Source organism: Hemitrygon akajei, chromosome 8, assembly GCF_048418815.1.
Source record: "Hemitrygon akajei chromosome 8, sHemAka1.3, whole genome shotgun sequence".
Lineage (NCBI taxonomy): Eukaryota > Metazoa > Chordata > Chondrichthyes > Myliobatiformes > Dasyatidae > Hemitrygon > Hemitrygon akajei.
Window position 1 is genome coordinate 159,520,238 of NC_133131.1, and position 19,557 is coordinate 159,539,794.

General features: G+C 43.4%; 1 protein-coding gene across 2 annotated transcripts in view; it reads right to left on the reverse strand.

Moving 5' to 3' along the window:
- The window catches only part of dpp6a (dipeptidyl-peptidase 6a), a 1,522,610-nt gene that overhangs the window by 1,264,867 nt on the left and 238,186 nt on the right, over positions 1 to 19,557 (reverse strand). Inside the window, exon 1 of one of the 2 annotated variants that reach the window (XM_073054908.1) lies at positions 6,105 to 6,330. The exons of the other annotated variant lie outside the window; for it this stretch is intronic. Coding sequence (XP_072911009.1) covers positions 6,105 to 6,161 — 57 coding nt within the window. The 5' untranslated portion in view covers positions 6,162 to 6,330. Of the gene's footprint in view, positions 1 to 6,104; positions 6,331 to 19,557 lie in introns of those variants that run through there. 2 annotated transcript variants of the gene reach the window in all.

The following is a 19,557-nucleotide window of genomic DNA, read 5'->3' on the forward strand; positions in this document are numbered from 1 at the left end:
AACACATATAAATAGACAATTGGTGCAGGAGTAGGCCATTCGGCCCTTCGAGCCAGCACTGCCATTCAATGTGATCATGGCTGATCATCCACAATCAGTACCCCGTTCCTGCCTTCTCCCCATATCCCTTGACTCCGCTATCTTTAAGAGCTCTATCTAACTCTTTAAGTTATCTATAAAATACTGGAGAAAGTCAGCAGGTTGGGTAACATCCATAGAGAGTAATAAACAGTGAATAAGGGGGACGGGGGAAAAGGAGAAATCTGATAGGAGAAGGCAGAAAGACATGGAAGAAAGGGAAGGTGGAGGAGCATCAGAGGAAGGTGATGGGCAGGCAAAGAGATAAGGAAAGAGAGGGAAAAGGGATGGGGAATGGTAAAGGAGGGGGGGGCATTACCGAAAGTTTGAGAAATCGATGTTCATGCCATCAGGTTGGAGGCCACCCAGACAGAATATAAGGTGTTGCTCCTCCAACCTGATTGGGGCCTCATCGCAGCGGTAGAGGAGGCCATGGACTGACATGTCGGAATGGGAATGGGAAATGGAATTAAAAACGGGTGGCCACTTGGCGATCCTGCTTTTTCTGCCGGATGGAGCGTAGGTGCTCGGCAAAGTGGTTTCCCAATCTATGCTGGGTCTCACAGACACACAGGAGGCTACACCGGGAGCACCAGATGCAACAGATGACCCCAGCAGACTCACAGGTGAAATGTCGCCTCACCTGGAAGGATTGTTTGGGGCCCTGAATGGTAGTGAGGGATGAGGGGCAGGGATAGCACTTGTTCCACTTGCAAGGATGTGCCAGGATGGAGGTCAGTGGTGAGGGATGAATGGACAAGGGAGTTGTGGGGAGCAATCCCTGCAGAAAGCAAAAAAGCGGGGGGAGGGAAAGATGTGCTTGGTGGTAGGACCCTGTTGGAGATGGCGGAAGTTACGGAGAATTATGTGCTGGATGTGGAGGCTGTTTAGGTGGTAGGTGAGGACAAGAGGAACCCTAACCCTGGAAGGGTGGCTGGAGGATGGGTGAGAGTAGACGTGCACAAAATGGATGTGGTTGAGGGCAGCAGTGGTGGTGGAGGAAGGAAAGCCCCTTTCATTGAAGAAGGCGGACATCTCCTTAGTTCTGGAATGAAAAGCCTCATTGTGAGAGCAGATGCGGGGAAGACAGAATTGAGAGAAGTGGATGTCATTTTTACAAGAAACAGGGTGGGAAGAGGTGTAGTTCAGGTAGCTGTGAGTGTCAGTGGTTTTAAGCAAGACATCAGTGGATAAGCTGTCTCCAGAGATAGAGACAGCGAGATCAAGAAAGGGGAGGTGTTGGAAATGGACCAGGTAAATTTGAGGACAGGGAGGAAGATGGAGGCAAAGTTGATGAAGTCGACGAACTCTGCATGGGTGCAGGAAGCAGCAACAATGCAGTCATCTATGTAGTGTAGGAAGCGTTGGGAAGTGATACCTGTGTAGGTTTGGAACATAGACCATTCCGTGTAGCCAACAAAAAAGCAGGCATAGCCGGTACCCATGCGAGTGCCCACAGCTACACCTTTTGTTTGAAGGAAATGGGAGGAGCTGAAGGAGAAATTATTGAGGGTGAGGATCAGTTCCACCAGACAGAAGAGAGTGGTGGTGGTGGGGAACTAGTTGGGCCTCGTGTGCAGAAAGAAACAGAGAGATTTAAAGCCCTTTTGGTGGGGGATGGAAGTGTATAGGGACTGGGCATTCATAGTGAAAATAAGATGATCGAGGCCACAGAACTTGAAATCATTAAAAAGGTCAAGAGTTGTGTGAAGTGTCAAAGATGTAGGTAGGAAGGGGCTGAACCAGGAGGGACAAAGGCCGAGTCAATGCAGATATATGTTCAGTGGTGCAGGAACAAGAAGAAACAATGGGTCTACCTGGACAGGCAGGTATGTGGATATTTGGTAGGAGATAGACATAGGAGGTGTGCAGTGAGGGAACTATGAGGTCGATAACAGTGCATGGGAGATAATAAGATTGGCATAGGTGTGGAAGACAATGGCCTGGTGTTCCCAGGTGGGGTCCTGTGTCTGACAGTTGTGGTCTAGCCTCAGCAAAGTAGAGGTCAGTCCACCAGCCAATACAGAACCCCCCCCATCTGCAGGTTTGAAAGTAAGGTAAGGATTGCTGTGGAGAGAGTGGAGAGCAGATGTTAGGAAGGAGTGAGGTTTGAATTGGAGAGAGGAGTGTTGAAGTCGAAATGGTTGCTGTCTAGTCAACAGTTAGCAATGAAAAGATCCAAAGCAGGCAGACTAGAGCAATTCAAGAGGGTTCTTTGTCAATATCGTCTCAAGGGCCGTTCGGAATGGACGGTAAATGCTGGTCTTACCAGGAAGATTGTGCAGCACAACAGAGTAGTGGTTAGCACAACACTTTACAGTATCATTGACCTGGGTTCAATTTGCTCCACTGCCTGTGAGGAGATTGTACAGTCTCTCCATGGCTACATGGATTTCCTCCAGGTGCTCCAGTTTCCCCTACAGTCCAAAGATGTACTGGTTGGTAGGTTAATTGGTCATTATAAATTGTCCTGTGAATAGGCTCGGATTAAATCCAAGGGTTGCTGAGCGGTGAGTCTTGAAGGGCTGGAAGAGCCTAGCCACACTGTATCTCAATAAATAAATGGCTGAACCCCATATCCATAAACAAATGAGAAATATTCATCACAAATGGCATTGGATTAACTATTGTTCATTTCTTGATTCTTTTCTTAAAAGTTAAAGTAGACATTAATGCTTATCTGCATACATTCTTAATCTCATAATAAAACAACAGTAGTATTGCCTTCTGCAATGAAATGATAATTCTGTTTTCTCTCTCTCTCTACAGATATTGCCTGATCCATTGAATGTTCGCAGCATTTCCACATTTTAATTCAGATTTCCAACTAACTTCTCTCCCTGATCGCTGACAAAATTGCAGGGAGGCAACTTATTCCGACCACCATTTGCACCCTATCATTTTCAAACGCTCTTTGCATGCTGCAGCCTCCCCCGCCTGTAGGAGACATTTCATTATTCATGGGGATTGCACATCCAATCGACCCAAAGCATCAGAATGGGGAGAAATGTAATCAAAGTGACTTTGAGCATGGAATGCATTGCTGGTGCCAGACGGGGTGGTTTGAGTATCTCAGAAACTGCTGATCTCATAGGATCTCCACACAGGACAGTCTCAAGTTTCAAAGTTCAACGTTCAAAGTAAATTAATCATCAGGGTACATTTATGTCACTGTGAGATTTGGTTTCTTGCAGGCATACACGGTAAATCCCCAAAATATAATCACATCAACGAAAGACCACACCCAGTAGGACAAACAACCAATTGGCAAATGACAAAACATTAAAAAAAACAGAAATCCATTGAGCAGTTCTGTGGGCGAAAACGCCTAGTTAATGAGAGGGCAGAGGAGAATGGCCAGAGTGGTTCCAGCTGGCAGGAGGCGACAGAGACTCAAACAACCATGCGTTACAAGAGGCGTGTAGAAGAGCGCAGTAACAATGCGGGCGTGCTTCAACCTGACAACTTTTTTTTTTATTCTGCAGTGGATTCACAACTGGCAGCAATATCGATTGCAGTTCATTTGAACGAGACGCATCTGAAATCAATAAGGGCAGTTGATATCTTATTTGCATAGGGAGAAGAGAGAGAGAGAGAGAGAGGGACGAGGAGACAGGATAACAGCGAAACTGTCGAGCGTCTCCGATATTGGTGCAGAAATGGCAGGAACATTTTCAACGATCCTATTGGAGGTTAAAACCCTAGTAGGTAGAATGAGCCCGAAGGTAAATTACTTACTTTTCAGAGTGAATGGAGCTGAGGTCCGTCAAAATTGAATTGCAACTAATTATATGGAAGATGATGAAAACAGAGGTAAACCAACCTTGGATAAAACGTTCACAGGGCTCCAAGTGTGTGTTTAATTATCATTTAAAACTAATCGCTGAGGATGGGCTGAACTTCCATTGAGTTCAATAATTCCCCTTCTCTCCCAACCCCCTTCCATCTCCCAGGTAATTAACACTGTCACAAGAACAAACTGCAGGTAGTTTGTCGTTTTCCGCGTTGTTGTTGATAAATTGTCCACCTTCAACCCTTCACACCTTGGGGAAGGCAGATGCCCGCTCTTTTTCCCCCCGAATGTACAAAGCTGACGAAGCTCCCCTGACACAAATGAGAAAGAGTCTATCGCCCCAAATCCTTCCCTTAACATGATCTGATAACCCTCAATAGCAGATACCATTCCTCACCCTTAATCGACAGTCAAAGAAAGGGGCGTTCTGAAGCAATCAAATGCCCAGCCTTGCAAAACTTGTTACGGTTGAATAAATTGGGTAGTTAAGTGTTGTTTCCAAGCATAAAACCAAAAAAAAATGCCCACTGGAATGAATCTCAAAAGGCAGAAACTGCACACTACCATTTTTAAAAAAAAAAATTGCATATAAAGTTGAAAGTGTTTAATCGGCAAAAAAACATACTTCATCTTGGAGTTTCTAATACGATTTACAACGACAGCTAAGCAAACAGGACATCAAATACTTCAGCAATATAATGGAAGTGCTCTTCAGTACACACAACATCTCGGGCATAATTTCAGGCTAAATTGACAAATAATGTGTGGCGGGGGTGGAGTGAGGATTCTGTTTTACAGAACTGAACGGCACGGGTGAAACACAGGTTAGTGGTGGGGGGGGGGGAGTGGAGGGTTTAACGGTGATTTGCAAAACAGAATTGGGTGAAACCCGGGAACAAATGCGTGGCAGAGACATTGGTAAGGAGAGGAGACCAAGCGAGGGGCACAATTTGGATAGGCTTACACAGAGGTGGGCCAGAATTGCCTTTAATTTACAAGACTGCGTCCAAAGGTTTTGACCATAATGAAAGGCGACATGGGTACAATGATCCCTACATAGACGTTTATGAACACGGGCCTTGATTTATTGGTAGAAATACCAATCTTCCGAAGGCGGATCTCACACAAGTCCTAACTCCATTACATATTGCATAGATGTCCCAACCTACACACACACACACACTTAATAATTGTATCATTTAAAAACTAATCGTTGAGGACGGACTGCACTTGCATTGAGTTCGATGGTTCCCCTTCTCTCCCGAACCCCTTTCGTCTCTCTCAGTGGACGAGGAGACCGGTGCTTTGCTGTCCAAGCTACTCTGCGTCATTCTGAGCGCTTCTACACCAGCCGCTCACGAAGAAACGTGCCGAACATCGCTAGGCTTGTCCACCAAATATCCATCAAATGCGGAAACAAATAAACAACGGTGTTATAAAGAGATTTTTTTTAATGGGTTTGTAGATCCACATTACTGCCAAACTAACTTCTGGTACTGAATGGACTCGGGTTTCAATTATTGCTGGACAGACTCCTCCACCTCCACCTCCCCCCCCCCCACAATAAAAGTTTCTATCTGGGTTTTTTTTACGACCCAATGAATATTTCTCCCAATGAATCCGGGCAATTGAATCGTTCAGTTCATTGGCCAAGAAGAGCAGTTGTTTGTCCTTTTCAGAATACCACAACTTCCAGAACAAAAATAATATCTCCAAGTTTGACGTGGACAAATTCAGCCTTCAACTGGTGTCTACCCATGCTCACACACCGGAAGACTACTGCCGCCTATTTTAATCCAACTATATCGCTATATTCCTCCAAGTCATTTATCTTTCGGACTTCACGTGGCAGTGAGTTCCATATTCTGGTCAATGCTGTGGGTTACGATTTTACACTGTTCTCTAGCTCCAACTGAACATTAGATTGTCCCATCTTCCACACACGCCCAAAAGGTGGTCTTTAACACACACAGAGAGAGAAAAAAAATACTTGATCAAGTCTTTCGCTTTATCAAAATACACTAAAAGTGATTACAGTTCACAGCCGTTCTCTGGTACAGCTAACGGGGGTGGATGACCGACTTTTACCCGAGCACATTTCTAGTGTCTATGCCGGAAAGAGAGTTTGCAAGCTTCACCTAAAAATATGCCCCAAGATCAAATCCATCAAAGTTGATTCTCACCCAAGAAAGACGAAGGGGGGGAAAAATTACCTGCTGGGAACGATACGTACAATTCTGCTCACCGGGGTGCTGGCCTTTGTGATCACCTTCTGGTGTGTCGCTATCATCACTGGTGCGGAGAGGGAGAGGGCTTCTCCTTGACTAGGGAAGCCCGCTGTGCTGGATCATACCGCTCAGTCAGCGAAACCCTGGGGCGGACAACAGCTGAGGTCGACCACGGGTATCCTGTCAGCGGCACGATTCCAGCTCTTCCAGTTTCATTAGCACGTGTGGAATTATGCAATGATTCAGTTTTCCACTGGTTCCCTGTTCTCGGGAGGTGCGGCTAGCTCAGTTGTCTAACAGCAACGAGTATAATCGAAACTCGAGGGGAGGTGCTCTCCTCGGGAGTGGAATAAAGGAAAAGTTGCAATTTTTTTTTCCTTTTGCATTCGCGATCCTGATGGGTTACTGTGAGTGTGAGTGTGTATGTGATATTCCTGGCTGTTATTTCACGGACGTGCCGTGGACGTTTCATTAATCAGCTTTCATACGGTGCAGTCGTACATCACTGATTTTATTTATTCCGCCTAATCCTAGAGTCGTAAATTATCCAATCTCCCGGGCTCGGGAGCATGAGAGGGGTGAACACTCCTGCTTTCGCTACCGAACGCAGAAGACAGATTGCACGGTGTTAACGCGAAAGGAAAGGAGAAAATAGCCACGGCAGTGTCCGCACCCGCAACAGAACTTGCATTTATATTGTTCACTTAACGCTGTAAAAACGCCCCCAATATGATTCACAAATAAAAATTTACACTGGTTAGAGCAAGTGTTGTGGGTTCAGCTAAACACTCGAACAGAGAGGAATTTCGTAAAACACTCTGGGCTCAAGAGGTGGGTTCTGGAACCTCAGACATCGGAGCAGAATTAGGCCAATCGGCCCGTCGCGTCTGCTCCGCCATTGCTTCGTGGCTGACTTACTATTCCTCTCAAACCACTCTCCTGTAACCTTTGACGTCCCGACGAGGCAACAACCTATCAACCTCTGTTTTTAAGCATACTCAATGTCTTGGGCCTCCACCGGCGTCCGGGGTAATGAATTCCACTGAATCACCACCTTTTGAGGGAGAGCTGGAAAGAGATTTCGTGGGGCTTGAAAGATACCTGTCACTATCGGACTAAGTGAAACGGCAATGGGAACAAGGAGCTAGGAGACTGGGAGTACAGGGTTACTTTGGTTGGCAGGAGAGAAACCTATGATTTGGTGAGGAGAATGAGAATTTATAATGGATGATTGGTGGCGTGTTGGCTGGGATTTTTTTTTAACATTTGGTTTAGAGATACAGCACGTTAAAAGGCACTTCCAGCCCAATGAGCCGGGCCACTCAATTACACTCATGTGTCCAATTAACCTACCAACCCGTACGTCTTTGTAATATGAGAGGAAACCAGAGGAATCCCACCATGTCACTGGGTAGAACTTCACAAACTCTTTATACACAGCGGTGGGAATTGAACCTGTTTGTTGTTGCTGTAATAGTGTCATGCTGTTCCACCCCGAATTGTCCAGGGGTAGAGTATAGGATCAGATTTGAGGCTGAGGTCGGCGATGGCGGAAAGGGGAGCAGAACGCCAGAACTGTGGAGTCGGTGGGAAATCAGAGAATGGAGTGTTCAGTAGTGGATAAACTGAACCAGATGCTGTTACCAGGAGGAAGGTGTAGGCTTTCATGGAAAAGGTAAGGAATGGGGAACAAAAACTCTGGGTTGATACAAAGTGTTTTCCTCAATTGCATTCACTGATCGGTAAAGGGGTTAAGGATTATGAGGAGAAGGCAGGAGAATGGGGTTAAATAAAACACAAGCCATGACTGAAGTCCCAATGAAGGGTCTTGGCTCGAAACGTTGACTATTTATTCCCTTCCATGGATGCTGCCTGTCCTGCTGGGTTCTTTCAGCACTGGATGTGTGTATTGCTGAAGATTTCCAGCATCTGCAGGATTTTCCTGTTGATGATTGAATGACATAGTGGACTCAATGGGATAAATAGCCTAATTCTGTTCTTGTATCTTCTGGTCCCATGGTTAGGACAAGAGTCTGAATCAGGAGTAATAAGCTTGTTGTCTGGGGCAAGATCCGGAATCTTAACGCCAGTCTACATGTTACAAATATGCCACGATTTATACGAAGATCCATCTTAATTTGCAAACATGACATTCACATTTACTCCCTGACATATATTTGTGAGTGACTGCCGCTGCCTGAACAACCGGTCGAATGTTAAGGCCTCCAATCTTCCAATGCATGCAATTGATAAAAAATGGCCATTCAGGGCCCACTGAGACTTGTGTGCACAAGCAGACTGTGAATTTAGTGCAGTACCGGCTGAGTTCGGCATTGCACAAAAGACTTTTTGTCTTTTATATGAGCTGATTTGAAGTCTTGTATGGCTGGCCAGACAGACAAAAAGTCACCATTCTGTCACCTAACTCTGGGGGGAGGTGGGTGTACTCTTCACTTGCCTGGACGAGTGCAGCTCCCGCAGCAGTCAGGAAACTTTACACCCGTTCACTTAGTGACACCACAGTAGCACAGCAGTTAGCACAATGCTTTACAGCTGCCAAATGTAAGATGAAGGTTTGATTCCCGCCACCCACTGTAAGGATTTTGTACTAACCTCCCCTGGCTGTTGGGCTTTCTCTAGGTGCTCCGGTTTCCTCCCACAATCCAGGACATATGGTTAGGTTGAGTGAGTTATGGGCAAGCTATGTTGGTGTGGTCAGCCTAGCAACATTTGCGGGCTGTCCCCAGCACAATACTGGCCGATTTGATGTATCAATGTGCATGTGATTAATAAAGTTGATTTCTATCTCTTCATCATACTACAGAAACAAAGTATCTTCATTATCAAAGTATGTATACATTGTTCAAACTTTGGACATAGTCTCCTTACAGGCAGCTACAAAACAATGAAACACAAAACAGCCCATTAAAAAAGGAAACTTCAAACAACCAATGTGTAGGGGGAAACAAATCATGCAAACAATAAGAGTAAGCAAGTAGTATTCAGAATGGAATTGAGTCCACGGACATGAAGCCCTAAGTGGCCAGAGCAGGCCACAGCTTCAGCATCAGTTCAGTGCAGAGCAGAGCAAATGCCATGGAGCAGTGGGTAGAACCAGACCAACTCTTGCCTCTGGTCCCAGTGGAGTTTTCACCACTCTGAAGAATCACTGCTTCCACTGGCAGCTTTGACAGTTCTCGTGTGTGCTATTTAGAAATTGTGTTGCTGTTACTTGCTGAGGCTGCTTCAACTCCCAGTTCTGCAGCACAAAGAACAAAGGGAGCAGGCAATTCTAACACTAATGGTGGCAGGATGCCATGGTCCAGTCCGCGAAATCCATATTCCGGTTCACAGTCCGGCCCATGTTCCTTATTCCAGGTTTTCCGGTTTTCCCCAGTTTCTCTTGAGGCAGCTGATTCTCATTTGGGCTGGCTTCATAAATAGCTTCAGGATTCAGCCTCTGGCTGCTGGATTGTTCCTGTCCAAACCCCCGTCTGTATCCCTTCCCTCCACCTTCCTCCTGGAGCCTCGCCTTACCCTAGCCTCATCATGTCCTCGTCCAGGTCCCACTTTGAGCCCAAGTCAAGACCCAGGTTCTGGGTCCTTGTCCAGCCTCTGGCTGGGAGTCCAAGCCCAGGCTCCTAGTTCCCAATTCCATGTCCTGGTTCTGCTATCCTAGTCAAGTCCTAGCCCAGGCCCAGAATCCTTGTCTCATCCAGGCCTGTGTCCTTTCTTCCTCACTTCCCTTGCTTCCTTCTCATGCCTAGTCCTGTTCCTGGTAGTTCAGTGTCTGTCTCTTGCATTTGGGTCCGTTCCCAATGCCCACCTTATGACACAGGACCCTGACCCTGACTTGAGTTTATGGTATCATTCCATCACTGTTTCTGGATTGAGAGGGTAAAGTCCACATCAAAGCCTGGGAACAGAAAAGGCTACTGAAAGTGATGGAGACAGCCCAAACCAGCATAGTTAAAGTCCTCTTTACGACTGAGCACATTTACCAGGAGCATTGTCACAAGAAAGCAGCATCCATCATCAAAGGCTCCTCTCTCACTACTACCACCAGGCAGATTGTACGGGAACCTGAGGTCCAACATCACTAAGTTCAAGAACACTTATGACCCTATTAACCACTGAGCCCCTGAACCAACCTAGATGACTTCACTGACCACAACCCTGAACTGATTCTACAACCTTCAGACTCACTTTGGAGGACTTTGCAATTTATATTCTCAGTATTACTTATTTATATTTTTATTTGCACAAATTGCCTTCCTTTGCACACTGGTTGTTTGTTAGTGTTTGTTTATGTATATTTTGTCATAAATTCTAAGGTATTCCTTTATTTTCCTGTGTATGCCTGCAAGAAAATGAAAGTTAAGGTAGTGTATAGTACATATGCTGTATGTACTTTGATAATATATTTGACTTTGACTTTGGTCTTCAGGAATTTAAGAAGGCACTTCCCCATTTTCTTCCCAAGTACAATTTCACAGGTGCAAACTATGTGTGTCCATATTGGCAAAAATGAAAATAAAATCTTATTTCATTAAGTGTGACCCAACAGAATTGGCACTAGCATGAATACCAATTTAGTAAATTGTTTACTCAAAAGATCTCCTTTTTAAAGATCAGTTTTATTTGTCACATGTACATCAAAACATACAGTGAAATGCATCGTTTGAGTCAATGATCAACACAATCAAAGTATGTGCTGGAGCAGCCTGTGAGTGTCGCCATGCTGCCAGCGTCGATGTAGCATGCCTACAACTTACTATTCCTAACCTGTATGCCTTCGGAAAGTGGGAGGGATCCCAGAGCATTCATGGGGAGAATGTACATACTCCTTACAGAGGCGGGAATTGAACCCGCGATTGCCGATTACTGACGCGGTAAAGTGTTATATTAACCACTACGCTGCTGAGCTGCCTCTGTTTGCCTGCTCACCTCTATGATCACCAAGCTTCTGCTATTTCAGCACATTTTCAGGGAAAATTGGTATCTGAATTAGTGTGTGATCAGAAGGTATTCATTACTGCAAAGATTCAGGTGAACTTGAGTCTATCCAGCTGTTGTAACTGCTCGCATTAACAAACCCTCTGCAAATCCACGAGCCACAAACCTCAGCTTTTACTCCCCCGCCTATTTGAGCACGATATGCAAATCCAGCAGCCTTGCATTGGCTTCGGAATGAGGGTCATTAACATAATAGCATTAACCCCTGCAGAACATGATTTAATTCTTACAAGCACTTCTATTTATGCTTGCATTTGGTTCCAGTGTGGGCGGTGATTGTCAGTGCGCGGTGTGTGCACTTTTCCTTCATCAACTGCAAATCACTGCCTTTACTTTGCTCCATAAGAAAACAGAGAGCCTTTAGCAGCATACGTGAGTATTTATCCATTGGGCCAGTTGACCATCATTACAAACACTTCCGATGCAATGTGGACCGGTCATTGTACATGTGACAGGAGATATTAATTTGCCGCAAGCCAGATGATCTACACTGCCCCTGAACATCTGTTTGCATCAGGGTCTTCCAGAACATTCTTGCTGAACAGAGGTAACAATCTCTCCTCAGATTGTGTAGGAGGTCTCAACAGATGGGAAACACTCACTGCACTTGTTTGAAGTCTGAGGTTTGCCTTCAAAGAGTACTGTGGGTTGACATGAGATAATTTGGCTTATACGGCTGAGCTTTCAGCCCTTGCTGTTGTCAGACATAGCATAGGATTTCCATAAACCTGCTGTGTTTGCTTCTAATACATTTCTGTGTTATTGCAGTGATTTTATATACTCCTTTGACAAGTGCTGGGGTTTGTGTTGTGCATCGTTTACTGCTTTGTTATTGCAAAAGTCTTGCCTCATTTTTCAGCTTCTTATACAGCCACACAACTTCTTTCAAACCTCCCACCTGCAGCACAAATTAATGCTTGTCAAATACTCGTCCCAGCACTAGAGGATAATGGAGAGTTTGTAAGTTTGAGAAACTTAAATGATCTTCCATTAAATAACTTAATAAGAACCCAAACATCTGATTGCCAGAACACTTCATTAATAATATCACCTGGTTCTCAGCAGGTCGGGCAGCACCTGCGGAGAGGACATACACTCAGAGGCCACTTCATTATGCGCACCTGATCATTAATGCAAATATCCAATCAGCCAATCATGTAACAGAAACACAATGCACAAAATCATGCAGACATGGCAAACAGTTCAGTCATTGTTCAGACCAAACATCAAAATGGGGAAAAAATGTGATCAAAGCAACTTTGACTGTGGAATAAGTGATTGTGCCAGAGGGGGTGGGTTGAGTATCTCAGAAACAACTGATCTCCAAGGATTTTTAGGCACAACAGTCTCTAGAGTTTACAGAGAATGGTGCGAAATAAACAAAAAAAATACAGTGAGCAGCAGTCCTGTGGGTGAAAGTGCCTTGTCAGAGAGAGAGGTCAGAGGAGAATAGTCAGACTGGTTCAAGCTGGGAGGGAAGCGACAGTAACTCAAATAAAGATGCATTACAAGAGTGGTGTGCAGAGAAACATCTCTGAATGCTCAACACATTGAACCTTGAAGTGGATGGGCTACAGCAGCAGAAGACCATGAACGTACACCCAGCGGTTGTACAGGAGGAGACTAATGAAGTGGCCACTGAGTGTATGCACTGAAAGCTGCCGGACAAAGGCCTGTAGTATCAAAAAGGGTCCCACCTACCCTCAGGGAAGAGGCTATGCAGCATCACCAGGCTCAAAAACAGTTCCTTCCCCCAAGGTGCCAGGCTGATCAATACCTCCGCCCATTAACGCACTCCACCACCATTATATCACATCAGTTACTCCTCAGGATCCTTCACCCCACCATTTTACACTCACGCTCCACACCTCATACCTGCACTGACACAGTCACCATCCTACCCTGTTTTCTGTTACCCTGCTGCAACCTAGAAGAGTCTGTTTTGCCAAGTCACTTTATGTATTCATTGAGATACAGCGTGGAATAGACCCTTTCTGCATGCCTCACCACCCAACAATCCCCTAATTTCATCCAAGCCTCATCATGGGACAAGTTACAATGACCAATTAACCTACCAACCAGGATGTCTTTGGACCGTGGGAGGAAATCGGAGCACCCAGAGGAAACCCACGCGGTCACAGGGAGAAGGTACAAACTCCTTACTGGCAGCGATGGGGACTGCACCCGGGTCGCCTGTACTGTAAAGCATTGTGCTAACCACTGAGGAAAGGCAATAATCTTGAACTAATGTTTCAGGTCAATTAACTTTCATTGGCACCCAAAAGATTTTTTGAATTGTCATCGGCGTATTAAGAAATGTAAAGGGACAGTACGCTGCTAAGGGCAAGACCCTTAACAGAGTGTTGGTGAACAGAGGGATCTTATGGTCCAAGTTCATAGCTCCCTGAAAGTGGCTACACAGGTTGATAGGGTGGTTAAGAAGGCATTTGACATTCTGGCCTTTATTATCCAAGGCACTGAGTTCAAAAGTTAATAAGTTATGTTGCAGCTTTATAAAACTCTAGTTAGTCCATGTCTGGAGTATTGCATACAGTTCTGGTTGCCTCATTATAGGAAGGACATTGAGGTTTTGGAGAGGGTGCCAAAGAGGTTTACCAGGACATTATATCCGATGCTGAGGGGAGATCTGATAGAGGTTTATGAGATTATAGGGTTTATAAGGTTATAAGATTATGAGAGCCACAGACAGACCGTACCTTTTGTCCAGTGTGGAAATGTCCAATACCAAAGGGCATGTATTTAAGGTGAGAGGAGATAATTTCAAAGGAGATGCGGAAGACAAGTTTTTGGCACAGAGTGTGGGGATGCCCAGAATGCATAGCCTGGGATGACGGTAGAGACAGATACATTAGAGATTTTCAAAAGACATTTAGATAGACACATGAACATTAGGGAAATGCTTGGGTATGGATATTTTGTAGGCAGAAAGGATTATTTTAGTTGGCCGTTTGATTTCTAATTTAACTGATTCAGCACAACATTATGGGCCTAAGGGCTTGTTCCTGCCTTGTACTGTTCTATGTTCTGTTACGGGTACTGAAGCAGAGGGAAAAGCATGTCTTGCATATTGTACATACAGATCAATTCACTGCAGAGTGGATCACAGCAGTACAAGGTAAATCAATAACAGAATGCAGAAAGACGAGCAACAGCTACAGTGAAAGTGCAATGCAGGTAAACATATAAGGTGCATAACAAGGTTGACTGTGAGGTCAAGAACCCACTTTATTGCACTCGGAAACATTCAATAGTCCTACAACAGCAGGATAGAAGCTGCCCTTGAGCCAGGTGGTACATGCTTTCAGGCTTTTGGATCTTCTACACGATGGAATTTTTGAAGTAATTATGTTTTAAATTGGAGCAACAAGAGGGAGAAATAGAAATAATTGTCCTACTCTTTACGTCATTTGCCCTTTCTAAGCACATTGAAACTTTTTATCCGTAGAATCCTCCCTTTTTGATAAAAGGCCACTGATGTAAAATATTCCAAACATGAGAAAATCTGCAGATGCTGAAAACCCAAAGCAACACACACAAAGTGCTGGAGGAACTCAATAGGCCAGGCAGCATCGATGGGAAAGACCAGTCCTGAAGAAAGGTCTCAGCCCGAAACATCGCCTGTTTACTCCTTTCCATAGATGCTGCCTGGCCTGCTGAGTTCCTCCAGCACTTTGTCTGTGTTGCTGAGGTAAAATATTACTTGATTTTAATCAGACCTGTTCTTTTCAACATGTTCTGCTTTAATATTTCTCGCATTTGCAGTATTTTGCTTTCATAATCAGAAATATTTCAGATTATTCTCAGTATGTGCACTTGCTTCCAGAAGATAAGGGGTGATTAGTTACTGTAAGCTTTGGAAGCTATGTATCAAAGTGCCTATTAATGCATAGAATTCCTCAGCAGGCAAACATCCACTTTTTCCATGAAAAGACACCCCTGGAATTGTCTTATTCAAGAGGACACAATTGAATAATATTTCAAGTGTCTATTGAAAGGTTTTAACGTGATTAATATTACAAGTAAAACTTTATGTAATTGGGAAGAAATAACACGTACTGTCCAAATCAGGGAATTAGACAGAGTGGGATTAGATTAATTGGTGGAGATTTGATATTTTGATTAGCTGTGCAGTAACATTCAACCTTACACAATTCTATAATACTGATAATAAAGGAGGTAATGTCTTGATGACAATGTCACATTTTTGAAAAAAAATATGTTAGAATCAATCATCTTTCAGGGAGATGAACAGCTGAAGAATGATTTTAGCTGGTTGTTCCATACACCTGCAGGGTTACTGGTCTGCCCTTCATAGTTCACTCTCCACACACTAAATGATAGAGGAACTCAGCGGGTCAGGCAACATCTGTGGAGAGGAATAAACTGCTGATATTTCAGGCCAAGACACTTCATCAGGATTGGAAAGGAAAGGGGAAGAAGCCAGAATAAGAAGGTAGGGTAGGGGAAGGACCACAAGCTAGAAGATGATAGGTGAAACCAAGTGAGAGAAGATCGGTTTGTAGGAGGAGGGGTATGAATTGAGAAGCTGGGATATGATAGGTGGAAAAGCTGAAGAAGAAGAAATCTGATAGGAGAGAAAAGTAGACCATAGGAGAAAGGGAAGGAGGAGGGGACCCAGGGGTAGGTGATAGGCAGGTGAGGAGAAGAGAAGGGGTAAGAGTGGAACCAGAATGTGGAATGGAAAAAGGGAGGAGGGAGAAATTATGTGATGTTAGAGTAATCAATGTTCATGCCGTCAAGTTGGAGGCTACCCAGACCAAATGAGATGTTTCTCCTCCAAATTGAGAGTGGCCTCATTATGGCAGTACAGAAGACCATGGACTGACCTGTCAGAGTAGGAATGGGCAGCGAAATTAAAATGGTTGCCCACCAAGAAATCCTACTTGTTGTGGATGGAGCAAAGATACTCGACAAAGCTATCCCTTGGAAGCCACACTCGGAGCACCAGGCGCAGTAGATGGTTCCAGCAGACTCGCAAGGAAAGTGTTACCTTACGTGGAAGGACTGTTTGAGGCCCTGAATGGTGGTGAGTGAGGAGGTGAATGGACAGGTGTAGCACTTCTTCCATTTGCAGGGATAAATGCAGGGACGGCAATCAGTTGGGAGGGACGAATGGACAGGGGAATCACAGTGAGCACGATCCCTGCAGAAAGCAGAGTATGGGGGTAAAGGTAAAGATGTGTTTGGTGGTAGGATCATTACTATTATTACTATTCCTCTACCATTGATCCTGCCCTCACCCACATCCCTTCCAATTCTCAGTGAAACACTGTTCAGTCCATCTTCCCGCTGCCTTAATGGGGGTAAGGTACCTCTTGTCCTGAGCTACAACCCGATGAGCCTCCGCTGCCTGTACATCATTCTCTGTAACTTCCACCACCTATAATGGGGCCATACATTTTTTATTCATTAACCTTTTAAACATTTACAGATTATTAATGGAAGATTAGAATATACATTAGATTAAGACAGAGGCTAAAATATCATCAAGGAACTGTTAAAGAAAATATGCTTTTCTATTTTGAAGTACTCATGCAAAAATATTTAAATTTCAAATTAGTTTTTAAACCCAGGTGGTCTTTGAAGCAGTATTTTTTTCTTTATGTGTGTCATTGGCTAGGACTGCATTTATTAGAAACATAGAAAACCTACTGCGCAATACAGGCCCTTCGGCCCACAAAGTTGTGCTGAACGTCCTTACCTTAGAACTGCCTAGGCTTACCCATAGCCCTCTATTTTTCTAAGCTCCATGTATCTAACCAGGAGTCTCTTGAAAGACCCTGAACAAAATGGGTTCTTGGCCATTTCTAAATAAGCTATGGGTCAACTTTAGTTAATTGTCAGTCAAACCAGGTCCTGGAGGTTATTAATAATCTACTTTGGTTTTTCCAAGAAGAGGTATGTTTCGTGGTCAATATATGATGAAAATACCAACCGAATATGTCACGCAACAGATTTTCCATGGCGTTGTTTCAATGGAAGTCACTGATCTGAAATGTAAACTCTGCTTCACTCTCCACAGATGCGGCCTGGTTTTCTGATTATTTCTAGTATGTTTCATTTTAAAGTTAAAATTTCCAGGTATTTTAGTGTACAACATGTTCAAATGCAGATTATGTCTTGCTTTGTTCATTGATTACTGTGGAGAAGGAATGAAGATGCCACATCTTTGCACTCACTTTCAAGAACTCTACAACTCATGTTTTCAGCATTATCTATCTATTTATTGATTGACTGATTGATTTATTTACTTACTTTTTGCATTTGCCAATTTGTCTTATTTTTCACATTGGTTGTTTGTCAATTCTTGTGTGTAGTTTGGATTTCATTTATTTATTTGTTCTACTGTGAATACCTGCAGGAAAATGAATCTCAATGTAGTATATGGTGACATATGCACACTTTGATAATAAGTTTTTCCTTGAACTTTGAGCTTTGCACTTTATCTCAAAGCAATGGTGTATGGTGTGATGCAGAGGTGAAGTTATCCGAGCAGGATCTGAACCCAGCATCTTGAGTTCAAATCCAACCGCGGCAGCTGTGAGATTTAAAAGTCAGTTACTGACCTGGACTTTTGGAACAAAAACTACAACTATTCTTAGTAGTGAAGATCTCACATACTGCCAGATTGTTATGAAAAACACATTCATTAGCACCTTCATCTGTCATCCCAACCTGGTCTGGCCAAGATGCAATTTCAGATTCTCCAATGTGACTGGCACTTAAATGGCCCCTGAAACCACCTGAACTTGCAATAAATTGTCACTACCACTTTCTCAATGACAATCAGGGATATTAATAACTGGTAGCAATGTTAGATACACCAAAAACTAAACTCAATATTTATACATTAAACTAAGTCAGTTTTGTGGTGAAAGTAGGCAATCTTGCTGTGGTTACTATCACAAATTCCAGACCATTCTTGCAGCTTATGAAAACAAAGATGTCGAGAATAGAAGGTGCCCACCTACCATACTCTACAGAAGAGACCTCATGCCTTAGATGAGTTCTAAAACTGGTCACAAATTCAAACAGCACTCAAACAGGCCTTCAGCACCAATGATCCATGTGAAACAAGATGCCAATCAGTATTTGGCCCATTTTCTACTTCCATCTTCTACTATCCACTTACCTGTCCAAAAGTCTTCTAAACATACCTGCCTTAGCTATTTTTTGTCTGGTAGCTCATTGCATATATTGTAAATACAACCTTATGAATTAAGAAGTTGTCCCTCTCTTCTTATTAGGTCTTTCCCTTTTCATCTTTAACTCTAGTTCTTGATTCCCCAAACCTGGTAAGAAGATTGTATGCATTCATCCTATTAAAGTTCAAAGTAAATTTATTATCAAAATGCATATTTGTCAGCATATACAACCACGAGATTCATTTTCTTGTGGGCATACTCAATAACTCGACAGAGTAATAACCACAGCAGAATCAATGAAAGGCTGTACCAACTTGAGTGTTCAACTAGTGTGCAAAAGACAACAAACTATGCAAATACAAAAGGAAAGAAATAATAGCTAATCATGATTTTAAAAAGTTACCTCTCCTCACCCTTACATTCTCCTACACACCACACCATTACATTTAGACAAGTTTCACATTATAAGGAAAAGAAAGGGGAAGTGTGCACCAAATACATTATAACAAACGAGAATATCTACAGATACTGGAAATCAGAGCAACACACACAAAATGCTGGAGGAACTCAGCAGGCCAGGCAGCATCTATGGAAAAAAGTACAGTTGATGTTTCGGTCTGAAACATTGACTGTACTTTTTTCCATAGATGCTGCCTGGTCTGCTGGGTTCCACCAGCATTTTGTGTGTGTGTTGATTGGATGGATGATGATCTATGAATAGTTTCCATCAAGACATAGTCCAGGTCAATCACAACTATTTCCTGCTATTGCAATGAAACATCACCTGGATTTGTGCAACTTTCCAGCAAAAGGTACACAGATTGTTCATGAAACTAATTAAATCACTTTTAATGCTACAATACATCATTAAACTTCAGAGCTTTATTTGATGGTAATGTAATAAACAAACACGTTAAACCTGCTACTAAGGTATCCTCTGATATTTAATATGAGCACGGTTGATTTTGCTCCCATTTATCATGTCTATCCCATAACAATTTAGATCCTTACTGAACAAAAATCCACCAATCCATGAACACTTTGAATTGACTTTCATAACACATCCATTTGAGAACATAGTTCCAATTTTCAATATCCATTATGGGAAAAACAACTTTCTGATTTTATTCAGATGTATCTGGCTCAAAATTTAAGGTCATTCCTTTTTTTTTGGGATTCATCCAACAAATGAAATAATTACTCTGCATCTATTATATCACATCTTTCATTATTTTAGGTACCTCGATTAAATCAG